Source organism: Zasmidium cellare (genome assembly GCF_010093935.1).
Source record: "Zasmidium cellare ATCC 36951 unplaced genomic scaffold M409scaffold_14, whole genome shotgun sequence".
NCBI classification, from domain to species: Eukaryota; Fungi; Ascomycota; class Dothideomycetes; order Mycosphaerellales; family Mycosphaerellaceae; genus Zasmidium; species Zasmidium cellare.
This window is the reverse complement of record NW_022986958.1, coordinates 720347-735113: the sequence shown is the minus strand read 5'-3', so window position 1 is coordinate 735113 and position 14767 is coordinate 720347. Positions and strand designations below refer to the sequence as shown.

General features: G+C 52.9%; 6 protein-coding genes across 6 annotated transcripts; 1 reads left to right on the top strand and 5 right to left on the bottom strand.

Moving 5' to 3' along the window:
- Positions 1 to 884: 884 nt before the first annotated feature.
- Positions 885 to 1811, bottom strand: M409DRAFT_36518 (uncharacterized protein; the record flags this gene model as incomplete). The annotated part of the gene is made up of 2 exons (XM_033810566.1): positions 885 to 1424; positions 1494 to 1811. The coding sequence occupies 2 exons, from the start codon at positions 1809 to 1811 to the stop codon at positions 885 to 887; spliced, it is 858 nt and encodes a 285-aa protein (XP_033668824.1).
- Positions 1812 to 1979: 168 nt separating this feature from the next.
- M409DRAFT_22079 (uncharacterized protein) lies at positions 1980 to 6703 on the bottom strand (the record flags this gene model as incomplete). The annotated part of the gene is made up of 2 exons (XM_033806177.1): positions 1980 to 3923; positions 3980 to 6703. The coding sequence occupies 2 exons, from the start codon at positions 6701 to 6703 to the stop codon at positions 1980 to 1982; spliced, it is 4668 nt and encodes a 1555-aa protein (XP_033668823.1).
- A 633-nt stretch (positions 6704 to 7336) lies between these two features.
- On the bottom strand, positions 7337 to 8135 carry M409DRAFT_22078 (uncharacterized protein; the record flags this gene model as incomplete). The annotated part of the gene is made up of 2 exons (XM_033806176.1): positions 7337 to 8006; positions 8059 to 8135. 2 exons carry the CDS (start codon positions 8133 to 8135, stop codon positions 7337 to 7339), a joined length of 747 nt encoding a protein of 248 aa, XP_033668822.1.
- A 557-nt stretch (positions 8136 to 8692) lies between these two features.
- On the top strand, positions 8693 to 10209 carry M409DRAFT_65975 (uncharacterized protein; the record flags this gene model as incomplete). The annotated part of the gene is made up of 2 exons (XM_033816740.1): positions 8693 to 8822; positions 8897 to 10209. 2 exons carry the CDS (start codon positions 8693 to 8695, stop codon positions 10207 to 10209), a joined length of 1443 nt encoding a protein of 480 aa, XP_033668821.1.
- A 322-nt stretch (positions 10210 to 10531) lies between these two features.
- Positions 10532 to 11032, bottom strand: M409DRAFT_22076 (uncharacterized protein; the record flags this gene model as incomplete). The annotated part of the gene is made up of 3 exons (XM_033806175.1): positions 10532 to 10551; positions 10614 to 10700; positions 10756 to 11032. 3 exons carry the CDS (start codon positions 11030 to 11032, stop codon positions 10532 to 10534), a joined length of 384 nt encoding a protein of 127 aa, XP_033668820.1.
- A 1722-nt stretch (positions 11033 to 12754) lies between these two features.
- Positions 12755 to 14588, bottom strand: M409DRAFT_65974 (uncharacterized protein; the record flags this gene model as incomplete). The annotated part of the gene is made up of 3 exons (XM_033816739.1): positions 12755 to 13456; positions 13511 to 14420; positions 14482 to 14588. 3 exons carry the CDS (start codon positions 14586 to 14588, stop codon positions 12755 to 12757), a joined length of 1719 nt encoding a protein of 572 aa, XP_033668819.1.
- Between the last annotated feature and the right edge of the window lie 179 nt (positions 14589 to 14767).

The following is a 14767-nucleotide window of genomic DNA, read 5'->3' as shown; positions in this document are numbered from 1 at the left end:
CACGATGACTCTGATCGAGCTGGTAGAGGCCAAGTTGCCGTCCCCCAAGACTCCAGAGCCCTTCAAGTATCTCCAGCATACCTGTAGAATCGTGAATGTGGTCTTCAGCTGTGACCAGGCATGGTGATTTCAATCTTGCATACCCAGTCTCCAAACATATTCACTGGATCCGTAGCAGTTGCTGATACTCCTGAGGGTACCGGGCCTTCTGGATCTACATATGCCTCTTGCGTAGTCCCGCGGGCGAAAACCTTACGAGCCTTCTCTTGGGATCGAGATGATATCACCAGGCTGAAGCCGCCATAATCCAGCTTTGCCAGCTTTCCCTTTCCCAGCTTCGCAGGCTTCGCCGGCTCAAACGCGAGTGAAAAACGAATCCTAGAGCGCATGCCTTCGATCAATACGGACGCTTTCCCAGTGTTCGTTTGTGCGGTTGTCAGGAGCGGACACAGTACTCTACTGGCGTGATTCCAGAGTTCTTGCGGGTACGCCTCGAGGATACAAAATCCTTCGCCACTTGAGGTTGTGTTGACGAGCCAGAACTTGGGTGCGTCAGGCCGTCTGACGAGTCGAGCAGCCGTCACCGCATCTCTGAACTCAGCATTAAAGATGGGACGATACCTCAGAAGTGTTATGCGTCGACTCCAGGGCTTATCTTCTTTGCTACCATCGTAAAGCACCAAGCGGTCAGGAGACGTAAGTTTGATCCAGAAGTCATCTCTGCCTGTAAATTGTCTGGGATCACTCGTACTCGTCGGGAATTCTTCATCTCTTTTGCATAACCTCAAGGCGACAACGCCACCAAAGTCGTCCTCATATCGACAGTTCAGAATGACGAACACTCCCTCTTGACCTTCAAAAAACAGAATGGATTCAAACGTAACTCAACGATTTCTCAAATGAAACTCCTCATCAAGATGGCCAGGAGTCCATCGGACCATCATTATGCAGTGGGAGAAGTCGCGTGGAGATTTTGCAAATAGCAAGTCCAACTCATCATCATCATGCGGTCGAGGGTTGAGAGAGCTCCAGGCAAATATACTATGATCCGTCGACGTCTTGATGATCTCTTCTTGGAGCCTGATGAAAGCCCTTTCTCCCTCTCCGTACAGCAACGGCATGTTCACTCCAAAGATGCCGAGTAGAGAGTAGGCCCGGTCCTCCAGCCTTGTCGTTGCACGATGTGCGGCCCAAGACATCTTCCTAGCCACAACGACGCCAGAAAGTTTCTTTCTATCCACCAAGACGGATGGATCAATCTTGGTGATGTGCCAGAGCGTACGCAGCAGCGTATCTCTTCGTCCAAGTTCTTGCCACACGCCATTGTAAAAGATGACCTTAGTAGGAGCAATTAGCTCTTGTAACGTCCAACCGCGGGTAAACCATCGACTACGTGCGAGCGCGTCATGGCCATGAGCATTTGCCTTGACTATCATTCGCGATGTGCCGGATTCTGGGCGATTTGCATCGCTGACATCGCCGCAGTCGTCAACGTCTTCCAAGTACGCATAGCATATCTCGGCGTCGCAGTACCATCGCCACATCGAATTGATCGACTCCGTGAGTTCAGCGCTGCTCTCTTTGTTGATGCAGCACGTATCAATCCACACCCGGTCGATGCCATCCTTCAAAGCTTGTCGACAGGTATTGACGACTTTCTGATAGCCTTTCTTTTTACTTGCCTTGCCGCTGAAGACTTCTTGAAAAGTGACTTCACCTTCGCCCCAGGTGTGCGATAGGATGGCATACTTGACGTCTTGTGATCCAGTGACGCTATCTAATGCCAGCGAGTGCGCATTCAGAAGCCACATGTTCTCGTCGCCGTGGATTTGTCCGGGGAGTGATAAACAAGGATGTGAACTGTCGATTCGACGTCAGGATTTGCAGTTCTCTTTTCAGCCCCATTCACATGATCTTGTGCATTAGACGAACTGCCGAGGCCGTAGGTCCGATTGGAAGCTTTACCAGTCGAGACATCTTCACACCTTCCCAGCAACCTTATAAAACTTCCAAGCCTTCTGAATCTTCGTAATCGCCTTGGTAAACCTCTCCTTCGCCCTAAGACTCTGCTCATCGATCCCCCACTGTCTCTTGATCTCCTCAATCCAATCCTTGATCTTCACAACACCCTCTCCCACCCACATCTCGTCATCCCCAAGCTCCTCCCACTTCTGCCGGTCGAAAGGCGGGATGTAGATGTGAGAGTGGTTCTTGCTGCAGACTTTGGGATCGAGGGTTCCGTTTTGGAGTTTGGCGTAGCAGTTGGGTTCGAGCTGGACGTCGAGGCAGTCTTTGCACGAGTAAATGTTATCGACATAGGTCCATTCAACGCCGCAGTGGCCGTCGCAGTGGCTTCCGAGGACACCGGCGAGTGGGTCTCCCTCTTCCTTCGCGTCTGGCGGCTTGGAATCATCTTCAGTCGTTTCGCCACTTGCTTGTTCGACCTCCGGTTCATCAGAGTGCTGCTCGTCTTTGGTTTCAACAGGGTTGGGGCCTTCGTTGCTGTCACCGTCGTCTCTCTCGGCGCCTGCAACGGCCTGGTCTGCTTCAGCGTCAGGCTTCTGAAAGCCGTCGACAGCCTTCCCATTGGATTGATCACTCTTCTTGTCGACTTCCTCATCGGCCCCATTTTCGCCATCGTCACCCTGACTATCTTCGTCATCACCTGCACTGGGTTTCTTAGGCGTAAAGCTACGCCATGCCGCGACAGCATTGGCATCATCATCCATGGCCTGCAGCACCACTGCGACACGATACAAGCCGTCTTTCAGGCTGTCCATCGTCTGTTCAGCGGACAGCTGAAGACCAGTCTTCAAAATCTCCCGAACGATACCCTTCGCCCTCTGTTCATCACCAGCAAGATGATGCAGCCGAGCAAGACTTATCCGAACGTCGTCGTATGACCCACGCACATAGTCTGGGTCCCCATGCGTCAACTTTTCGAGACGAGTCGCATATTGTTCAGCAGCTGGACTCAAGGGCGTGGTAAGACCAGCTTGTTTCGCTGAATCGAGGAGAGCCACGGCGAATTGGGGTGCCGTCGATGAACGAGCCCAAGAAATCATGTAGTCCTCATCTGAGCCGTCTGGAAGCTCCATGTTCATAATCTCTTCCCACATGTCCAACGCTGCTTCCTGTTCTTCGCGACTTTCGTGCGACCACATCGACGCTGCCAGCCAGTGTCGCAGGTGTAGGTAAGTCCCGAATTTCGTCTTATCTGAACGCAATTTGTCCACGGCCAAGCGATACTTCTCGACGACTGTGCTTAGCTGGTCAGAATTGTACGCTGCTTCGAAGACCCGGTCATGTAGTTGATCAAGACCAGCGTAGAAGTGAAACAAGGCAGATAGCCAGTCTCCAGCTTCTGGATCCGGGCGTTGCTCCAGGCTTGCAAGCAGGTCCATTGTTTCGCGGTGCTTAGATTGTCTATTGAGGGCCAGCGTCATGAGTAGAACAGCTTTCTTCGCGAACGTCTCGAACGTCTCCTTGGCCATTCCTTCGGCCAGCAACTTCTTGTACGTTAGCTCAGCAGCAGCGAAGTCCTTCATCTGAATGTTCCAGACGCCGATTGAGTGCAGCATGGAATCCCAGTACTCTTCTTTGAAATCATCATCTGTACTGATGAGAGCCTGGTTGTCTTCAATGAGCTTCTCGAGGGTCTTCACTGCTTCTTCGTGCTGATCATTTTCTGCAAGAGCCTGCGCCAACCCATTACTTACCCTCCAATCATTAGGACTGGCTTCCAGGGCGGCTTTGAATCTCGTAACAGATTCTTTGAAGCAGTTGATTTCGAAGTATGTTGCGGCGAGGCAATGATGCCATTTGCCCTCTTCGCCGCCAGGTATCACTGTCCTTGCCCACTCTTCAATCAACCGGGTCTCTTTCGCAGTGGCGTCAATCTCTTCTGGCTCTTCATCGCGAAGCTGTGACGTTTGTCAGTGTGACCTGTACTCTGATTGGAAAGAGTGAGTGTACGAACGTGACTCAGGTACCCCTGAAGGAAAGAAAATGCCCCAAACCACATTCCTGTGTTTTGAGCATACCAGTGCTGTGCTAGTCGCTTGGCCACGTTCTCCAGAATCTTCACGGGCGGCCCATCTTCAGCTGTGGTAGCGACAACCCATTGACGCTCAGAAGGCATATCAGAAAGACCCTTTTGAACAACAGGATCCTTTAGCCAGTCGTATACCGCTCGCGAGCAGAACGTTTTGTATACCCAGAACAAACGCATCATGATCCGATCTTCGTTCCACCACACATCGATCAAGGAATCTTCGCGCAGGATGCGGACGAGCTTGCGACCGATGTCCTGCTTGGTTGGCGTGTCCACTTCTTCGATTTCCACACGAGCAAGGTGATCCGCGAACCACTCCCATGCGTATGGGTGTAAATCCTCGTAGAGCTCTTCTTCAAAGTGATCGCAGGCTGCGACCAAACATGCTTGTGCGACCCTGACGTGGTTCTCGCCGTCTCCAAGTAATCGAATGCGAGCGGCTTGGTCCCCTATCTTTGACTCGAAGAACCCGTCAAACGCGAACTTCTCATACATGTCATCCCCTCCAAATGTGTTGGAGAAATGGGTCTTGAGTATCCTCTTAACGAGTGCGACTTCGCCTTCTTGTAACGCTGCGTCCGGACGATGGCTTCCATTCTCTCGTGGGTTGGCAGCCTCTTCTTTCTCCCTCAAATAATCTCGAATTCCATCAGATTTGAGCGTGACGTTCTTGGACTCGGAGATGTCGAACAGCGAAAAGTACCGATCACGGATCTGTTTCTCCAGGGATATGAGTGACCGTGTATCTGCCTCAAGTTTCAATACCGCTTCATACTGATCAACTGAGAGATCAACGAAGCACACGGTTTCCCAAGTTAGCAGTTTGTTGACTTCCCGAACCTCATCTTCACGCAAGGTCTCATTAAGCTGGTCGATCTTCCGTGCAATAGCCTGCGTCCTGCTCTCTTTGGCGAGCTTCAAGATCTCCTGTACTTCTCGGGAATTTCGACTTCGACTGATTGAATCGAGCTTATAGTCCAGTGCGAAGTAGTCGCCTTGGACACCTTCACCAAGCTCGGTCTTGGCCCGCTCTTTCAATTCCGCAACTTCATCGTCGTCGTCCTTAAAGATGTCCATGTCGTCGAGACGCTCTTCAGCGTACAACATGATATCTTCCTCGTTCAAAGATGACTGCTCGCCTTGGGGAGGAGCAATTCTGATCTCTGGGATGGCACTTTCAACATCGTCTGCTAGACTATCAAGACCAGCAGGTCTGCCGGTAATGAACAAACGGATTTTGAGCATTGATCCCTCCTCAGCGGACATGATCTGACCAATGATGTCAGCCAATGGTTTCCCAGTCTCCTTTTCGCCTTCATCGAACCCGTCGAGAAGTATGAAGAATGTACCCTCCAGAGCGATATCTGTGACCAAGCGTTTCCAGAGATCGACCGTCTTCCCAAAGTCCATCTTCCTGTCGCAAGCCTTGTGTATCAGCTTGGCGTAGTCTCTTGCCAATGACGTAGAAGCCGAAGCAAGCTGGTAAATGATCGCTTTTATGGCCTTGTTGATCGGGGTTTTGTCCTGGACATCTCGCTGGAAGTAGTAGTACGCGACCCCAACTCGTGCATCATCACGATGCTTCTCCTGGAGGTGGTTGACTGCTATGCTGCAGAGATGGCTTTTCCCAAAGCCTTCATCTGCTTTGATGCTCAGGACGTTCGTGTCAGGTTCCTTTGGGTCTGACCAACGCGGAAATGAAGGATAGCGAAACTTCAAAAGCCAGTTCCCGGTTCCATCGATGTGTTTGCCCCAAAGCTCGTCCTGCTTGTCGATCCAAGGCCGTTTGGTCATGTCGATATTCAAGGCCTCTCGAATATCGTTCAGACGTTTCTTTTCCTCCTCATCTGCGGTCCGACGTTGCTCAGCCGTTTCCAAATGGCCAAGCGTTTGGTTTGTCTTTTCCTGAGCATCGGCAATCTGGTCCAACTTCTTGTCCATTCCGCGAATGTTCTTCGCGGCGTCGCTCATATCCTTGGCAATGACCGATATTTCCATATCCGTCTCAGTCGAGATCAGGGTCTCCAGCCTCGCCATGGCATCTTTCACACCATCGTCCTCGCCGAATGCCCCGATCTTGGCAGCCAGTTTCAACTTTCCTTTCCATCCATGGGTCAATCGATGTGCCAAGCCCATGATGGTCAAGAAGTGCTCCAGAACCCGATACACAGCCACTCGAAGCCGCTTGTCCAGTTTAACATCTGCTTCCGCATCGTCCAGGAATATCCTCAGCCTTTCCAGAAAGGTTGAGACCCGCTCCATAAGGGTTGTGATGTTGTTGAAGACGGCATCGTAGTCTTCAACTGCAGTAATGACAAACGTGATCGCGTTGAAGCACTGCTGTGATGGACCAAATACCATACTCGCGGCCTGAGCTGCGAATGCTCCAAACCTCTGCACACAGACCAGCGTATTCCTGAAGACCTTCTTGGCTTTGTCCTTGACGTCCGGCTTGCCATCCTTCGGCGGCTTGAGCTTGAGTAGAACATCATCCACGGTCATGACTTTTTTGTCGTTCAGATCCCATTTTGTGATCTTGCTGCATCGTATAATAATCTCCGCCCACACCTTGTCCAGGTCATCCTCGGTGGAGAAGGAGTTCATGGCATCTGGCCTGTCGACTGCCGACGCGGCCGTCTGAGGAGCCATCGAGAGTCCACGACAGATCAAACGCAAGCCGCGTGGCTGGCACGCGTCTTATACAAGGCCTCATTACATACATAGCTTATTGATCTACGCGCTCCATGCACCGTGGCGTTGGCCCCCCCAGTCTGTCGACCCTCGGCTCCTCAGCCGCACGTCGGGCGTTTGTGCAGGCGTGCAGGAGGCCTTGTTGTGCATGGACACGAGACGTACAGCCTGAGGACACCACATGCCATTTCGAAGTAAGTTGATGGCGAGAGGGTGTTTAAAGAGTGACACAAAGTTAAGCGATGCGGTACAAGACGGAGGCGTGGAAAGAAGCACCTCGCCCCGGTTCCACTTGCCGCGAGCCAAAATTAGCTCGGTGTATTAGCGATGAGAGATGAAATGGATATCGATTGAATAGAATGCCGACTGGAAAGGATTCGCGTAAGTGCACCTCAGGCACTCCCGTAGCCTAGATGTAACTGGCTCTTGTCCAGTAGACATCAGTCGCCTGCCCAGGCCAGCAGTTGTCGATGGTTCAAGCGAACATAGGTATACAAAGGATCTGTACAAGAAGCCCTGTGACCCCGTTATCCAATTTGCAAACCCCAAACGCCATTGCTCTGCTTCTTGGAAACCCAGATCGTAACACGTCTACATCTCCTCATGGAACATACTCCTGCGAGTGGTCTCAGTTGGACTGTTGTCCGTACTGCCGGTTGTCCCCAGACTGTTGTTCTGCTTCTTGTGCGCGCTCACTCCCCTGGTGCCATGGTATGATGTATCCATATCAGGACGCGGCGAGACACTGCGCAAGCTCAAGTTGCTGGGCTCAGCATTCTCGCCGAAAGGGTTAAGAGTCGACCGTCCCCCGTGCGCCTCTTGATCGTAACGGTCGTCGAGTTCTCGTTGTCTTGAGCGACTTCGTCCTCGCCCGTGCTCGATGCCTCCAACTCCGACGTCGCCGTATCCTCCCCCTCCGTATGGACCGTGGCCTGGGTCCTGTAGGCCGAGCTCCTGCTCTTCGTAGTACCCACTTGCCTCGTTGTCAACTCTTGCGTCCCACGCCTCGTCTGGGTCTAATGGTCCAAACCCTCTTCTTCCGCCAGATCGCGCTGAGCCTGCCCCATAGCCAGTACTTTCGTAAGCACCTCCTGCTGTTCGTCCGTTACGAAGAGAGTTCCACTTGTCCGTGACCCATCCCTTTATCCCTCCCGGAGCGGGCGCTGGCGCTCGGTAGGTCGGATTGTCGCCTCGTCGTTTTGCGAATGGATTGAGGTTCGGTGGCGGTAGGCCTAGCTTGCGCGCTCGATAATGTGCATAGCTGCTCTATTGATCAGTGCTTGGACCATTGGCATTCGACAGATGCTGCTCACGCGACATAACCTCCTCCGCCTAATATCGCCAGAACCACCAAGACAATCAGAAAAACACCCCAACCTGAGATGGCCATATCTCTTCTCGACTACTTCATGCAAGCGGGACGCTGCCCAGGAGCTGATCAGTCGCTCGGATTCCTCGGAGTCGTCAAGTCGTCGCGTGCTTTTGACTTGGAATGGTTCAATCGTCGTGCCAGGCTCCAACGCCTTTGTTATAAGTCGAGTCGGCGTGAGAATATGTTGTTGTATTGAATAGCGTAAGTCATCAGCAAGGCGTCTCTCGTAACCTCTCTCACGCCCTCGTCCGGCTCCGCCTTCCCAAGTCAATCAGCTCGCTTGGCAACACCTGATTGGCGGACCAAAGATATCTTTCACGACTCGACGGAAGGGGATTAAAGTGAGGACTGAACATTGAAACTTGTTGACCGTCAGGTCATCTCGCATCGTCAGCTTCGCGAGAGTGCATCGGACAAGAGTGTCCAAGAAATGTCCCTCGAGGATGGTCAGTCATTCCAGTTGCCCGTCCGCAGTTCAACCTGCCAGGGTCTCCCTCGACATTCAAGAGACGTCCTCAATCAACATATAAGTCTGGATCTTTCCCAAACTTACCTAAATCTCAGATTTTGTAACGATGGGTGCCGATGTTTCATCACCAGCTCACTCGGAGGGCAAGATCGATGGCCGCCCGGCCACTTTCTACTACAAGCGAGGCGACGGCGACGAGGAGACCGGTCTGGCATGGACTGAAGGATACAAAGTCTGTAGGTGATTCTCTGCACCTTTTTCCCATTGCCACTAGAGCAGCCAGTACCAACTGACACGCGTCTCTTTTCAGACCCCGGCTCACACTGGCGCAAGATCGCCAAGAAGGACATTCTCGTCGTCGGAGGCATGAAGAACACCCAAGACGACTACCACTTCCTGTTCGTCGAAACGAATGCTGCGGCCGAAAAAGACCCCACGGCCTCGCCAGTCTTATTCAAATCACACACATTGACCAACCCTCCTTCCTTGCTCGTCAACGATCACAGCATCCCTTCTGGCCAATCCTGCTGGGAATACCGACAGACACACAATGCCGTCCAGCCAAACTTCCACATTATCCTGTCAACTGGATCTGGTACCGGTCTGGCGAAAGCGGTGTACGATCAAGTGCTGAAGCCAATGCTCGATCACTGCGACATCGCCGAGGGCAGGGATTATGTTCTTCACACCACCACTTCGGAATCAAGTATAACAGAATTGGTTCGAGACGCGATCCTGCCGCGTGCGAACTTGGGCGTGAAACAGTCTATCATGTTGATGAGCGGCGACGGCGGCGTTGTCGACACTATCAACGTTTTGCTCTGTGCCGAGCGAAGTAAGGACTACACGAAGCCTAGCATCTCCGTTTTGCCACTTGGAACCGGAAACGCTCTGGCTCATAGCGCCGGGATCACATCAGACAATACCGTGGGCATCAAGTCTTGGATGTGTGGGGAGCCTCGTGAGCTACCCGTTTTCGTTGCTCGATTCTCGCCAGGAGCACGTTTCCTGTTCGACGAGGCTCGGCAAGAACGACCTATTCATCTTGCAGACGGCGTGCAGACTGCATATGGCGCGGTGGTGTGCTCATGGGGACTACATGCAGGTCTAGTTGCGGATAGCGACACAGTCGAGTACCGCAAGTTCGGAGTCGAACGCTTCAAGATGGCTGCAAAAGAAGCTCTTTTCCCAAGCGACGGATCTCCGCCACATGTCTATAATGGCAAGGTTACGATACAACGACCTGGGTCAGAAGGCTGGGAAGAGATTCGACAGGGACAGCACAGCTACATTCTCGCTACACTCGTCAGTCAGCTCGAAAAAGGCTTCACGATCAGCCCAGCCTCGAAGCCGCTCGATGGAAAGCTACATCTGGTGCATTTCGGACCAGTGAGCGGCAACGAAGCAATGGAGGTCATGGGAAAAGCTTACCAAGGGGGTGAGCATGTCAACGATGAAAGAGTCCGTTACGAAGAGATCGAGGGTTTAAGGATTGAATTTCACGAAGAAGATCCTCGCTGGCGACGGGTCTGCATTGATGGCAAGATCGTTCGAGTCGAGAAGGGAGGATGGGTCGAAGTTAGCATGGGACAGAAGGGAGTGGTAGATCTGGTTGCGCCATGACAGGGTGGAGATGGATTTTTTACTTCAAATACCCAACGATGCAGACGACTACGTTCGCGCCGGGCGAGAGCTATTGACCTCGTCTACGTTCTGCTCATCTCACTACGGGAGTCATCAATTTAGCCACATGATCGCCAATCATTCGAATGGAACTCAACGAGAAAAGAAGACGACAGTTCAGACTCGATCCTCCTCGTTCATCCCTGTTACTCCCGAGTCGTCTGAGCAACCTGAAGTCCCACCAAGAGCTTGGTGCCTGAGAAAAGTCGGAGGAAGAAAGACCGCACAAGTCCCATTTTGAGCGGAACAACGAGTATGGGCTCTAGTGACTCGGGCAGTTGACTGGAAGATCTCTCATCAGCACCAGGAATAGACGCTCTGCAAGACAACCCCGACTTGCTTACAGCCATTGATATCCGTGAACACAGATCCCAACACCTCATTGAACACAGCTCCAGAACCCCAGTACGAGACGAAAGACACGAAGAAGACTGCCCAATTCCCAAGATCAGCGCTTCAGATCGCACCGGAGTTATCCATACTCACACCCATCATGATCCTCACCACACTTCAAATCCGTCGAAAACCGCCCACAGTCGTCCAACCTATCCCCCAACTCATCGCACTTCGCCCCAGCGTACCGCTGCCCAATCCTCGACTCGTAGAACAACTGATCGAACTGCTTCTGCGTCCCGATGCATGACTGGGCGCCGGGGTTGACGTGCTCGGCCAGAGGTCTATTAAGACTGTCATACACGACGGGAGGCGGCAATGCCGTAACCGTCGAGATCATGAAGACGAATGCTGTGGTTGGAGTACGCATGGTGGGATACCAGTTGCTGCTGCGGGATGGGTTCTGTTGGGAAGATTCGAAACAGGGCAGTGTTGCAGAGGAGAGGTACATGTAGGTCGTGCTGGTAGGAGGACGTGGGCATTGTTTGGTGTTGTGTGAGGTTGTACGTTGTTGAGGTGGTGCTGGGAATCTGGTTGTTGGAGGTGGTACTGTGATTGCTCGTGATGTTGTGGCGGTGGAAGGTCACTGTGCTCAGGGCAAGCCAAGGCTCACTTGTGATGCTGTTTGATACTGACATGTCACTGCCAACAGTATTCAGAGCAGACTCCTGCGATCGACACCATCTGGCCCCCTGTTCCTCGTCGACAAAGGCAAGGTCCGTCTCGATATCGGGATGCTGCTAGACATCGGTGTTCCCTTCGTTCAGATCTAGTGATAGATGTCATCATCTGGATACATTGAACCATCTTGCTGAGAGAAGTGCTTCGGCGAAGGACGACCCGCAAAATACACTCGATCTTGACTTCATATCCAAATGGTGTCGCGGCGCCTTGTATGGTTGAACACTCGTCGTACGGTGCAAGTTTGGAGTGACATTCGCCAACGGGAATTAGTACTGCCAACGCTGGCATCGTGTGGAAAGTGAAAAGAAAAGATGGCCGGCAAGACCTTTGCCCTCCAGATTTCGAGATTGACAAGACCCAGGGGCAGACAAACGCATGCTCAGCTTCTTCAAGTATGCATCCTCAACCCATATTGTTTGCTCTCTCTTCCAGGCCAGATGTCCCTCTATCGTATCACACCTCCATCGGAACACTAGTATTTGAATATCAAAGCCAGGTGTAACAGATATTTGATATCCTTCCAAATCATTCCTGTGAAAACGGAACCACGGTCTCGACAAGCTCAATGATCCGGGCAATTGACTGCTCTCCGTCAAACCCCCTGATTCACTATTGATCGAGGGGAAGTACTCACACCCATTAACCTCCGGCCAAGCCCCCCAAAAAACCTCATTAACAACACCCCCCATTCCATACGAAAACGTCCTGAACTTCACCAACGCATATATCCCATCAATCAGCCATCATTCCCCATCCCTTGCTCCAAAACATCATAACTCACGACCATGAACCCCCCTACAATCCCACATATCAAACCCCAACGTATCCCGAATCTCATCATGAGCGCTATCGCATCTCCCCTGGTCAAACGGCTCGCCGATTTCGACTTTGTACCAGAGGACGGTGAAGTCGGTCGAGACGTGGCAGGATTGCGTGTTGGGGTCGATGCGAGGGATCAGGGAGGCGGCGAGGGAGGAGAGGGGGAGGATGAGGGGGATGATTCGCATGTTTGCTGGAAAGGGGTTGAGTATCGTCGGGTAGCTGCATGAAAGTGTCGGATGCGTGCGTTCGAGTCATTTATAGACGATGCCTGTGGCATTGTGTACAAGTCAGTCTGCTCTTTCCATGGTGTTGGGGTAAACTTGCTATTGCGTTCCACAACGAGCGACATTGCTGCGAAGGCGCGACTGACTTCTAGTCCGTATTGAAGGTCACTGTCAGTCTGTCCGAATCGCTTTCTTGAGCCGGAAGTAAGTTGGAGTGACGAGTAAACTCGTTCGTCGTTCGTGGTATGTTACATGCGGCCTAGGTAGCCGCCAAGGGTATCAGCAGGTCATCGCAGCTCTATGTCTATCTCGTGTCAAGTTCTCGCGTTCTTTCCCCAAATGGCAGAATGCTCGTTACGTCTTCAGGCTGAGGGTTGTCCTCCTCTGCCACGTCTGCCGCCTCGACCACGACCGCCGCCGCCTCCACCTCGACCGCGACCACCATTGGTTCCATTCTTCTCAACACGACCATCATGAATGCCTTGTGAACCTCCGTTGCTCTTGTTCCCACCGTTCGGCTGCTGGCCTCCTCTGCCTTGACGACCTTGACCTCGAGACGACTGACCTCCACGGCCTCCACCAGGAGCACTCTCCACGTGTCCCACGTTCAGACCTCGGACGCCCTTGAGGCCCATCTTGCCAACTATCTTCTTATCGATGAGTGGCGGCTCTGGGCAACCGATAGCGGAAGCGTACTGGTTTGCCTCTTGGACAAGCCCCTCGTTCGAAAGCTGAAGCTGCTTCGTGAACATCTTGTGAAATCCTAGCCAGGCTTGGTATGCTTTGGATTTCGTGGCCTCATCCAGGGCGTAGAAGGCGGGAATGACATCAAGAGTCGATGCTGCTGCCTTTGCTGAGATGTCGACGGGGTACGGCGAGATCGGCAGACGCTTGTTCACTCTTAAGAAGAAGCTCTCGCGCTCCGTGAGAAGGATGACGGCACGACCCTCGTTGCCGGCGCGCGCGGTTCGGCCAACACGGTGGACGTACTGGTCGCCGTTAGATGGAAGGCCTACTTGAAAGACGTGCGATACGTTGGGAAAGTCCATGCCGCGACCAATGACCTGAAACAAGGTCAAGATTAGCTTTCACTCTCATCAAAGAAGGGATATACGTACGTCACTGGCGAACATGACGCCGGCTGGGGCTGCTTTGAACTCGGCGGTCGTGCGTGTTCGGATGTTTTGCGAAAGCCGAGACTGCAGTTGGAAGACTTTTATGTTGTTGTTACTAGCGAGGAGGGTCGAGAAGAGTGAATGCATGAGCGCCACACCATTCGCCGTCGTGCCAAAGACGATGGCTTTGAAGTTGTCGGGCTGTGCCTCGTACTCGGTCTGCAAGACTGCCCACAGCGTATTGTAGACTTCTGCAGCCGACGACACAACAATCGAATGCTGAGGAACGCGGTCGATCGTGGGGGTCTCGTTGGGGTCGACTGTTGAGAGGTGGGTGTGGCCTTGCTTCAGCACTTTCGGAAGAACACCAGAGATCTTCTGCGGCATCGTAGCACTGAAACACATGCCCTGCCATTGAGCCTTGGCCTTCGAGGGCAGGCGGCTGAGAATCTCGTTGATAGCGACTAGGAATCCAGCTTCGAGCATCTGGTCGGCTTCGTCCAGGATGAGAGTGCGAATGGTGTCGAACTTGCCGGCCACGTATTCGTCAGAGAGGTAGTCGTTCAGGCGACCAGGCGTAGCGACGACAATCTTCGGATCACCGGACATGAACTTGTTGAGATCGCGTTCCTTTGACGTGCCGCCGTACGCAGTGTGGCACTCCAGCTTTCGTGGGAGGTTGGCAGTCACCGAGTCGCACTCTTTGGCGATCTGGAGAGCGAGCTCACGCGTTGGCGACAAGATCAAGATGGCGACTTGACCCTTTTGAAGGCCGGGCTGGGTGAGGAGCGAGTGCAGTGCTGGCAGGAGGAAGGCCAACGTCTTGCCGGTGCCGGTCTTCGCCTGGACGAGGCAGTCCGAATGGAAGTTGGGCAACTCGGTCAGCACCTTCTGCTGCACCGGGCTCATGAATCTGTCGAGTTCAGTCAGTCATGTGAAGCTGTAATCGGACGGCCTGCAGACATGTCTCTCACTCATAACCCATTCCATCGCGGACTCCACGGAGGAGGCCATCGTGGAGCTTGCCTTGCAGCGTCTCCCAGCGCTGAGCATCATTGTCGATCGCGTCGGTGCCTGCCATATTGTTGACGGGCGGTTGTTTTTCGACGCTTGGTTTGACTGACGTTGGTGTTGACAAGACGTCGACAATTTTCTATGGAATGCAGTTTCAAGGAAGGGGCGAACGGCAGGGGTCCGGCGGGAGCCAGTGGCACGGGCCCCAAAGCCTAATGTGCATTGCCCTGATTCACGTTGAAGGCT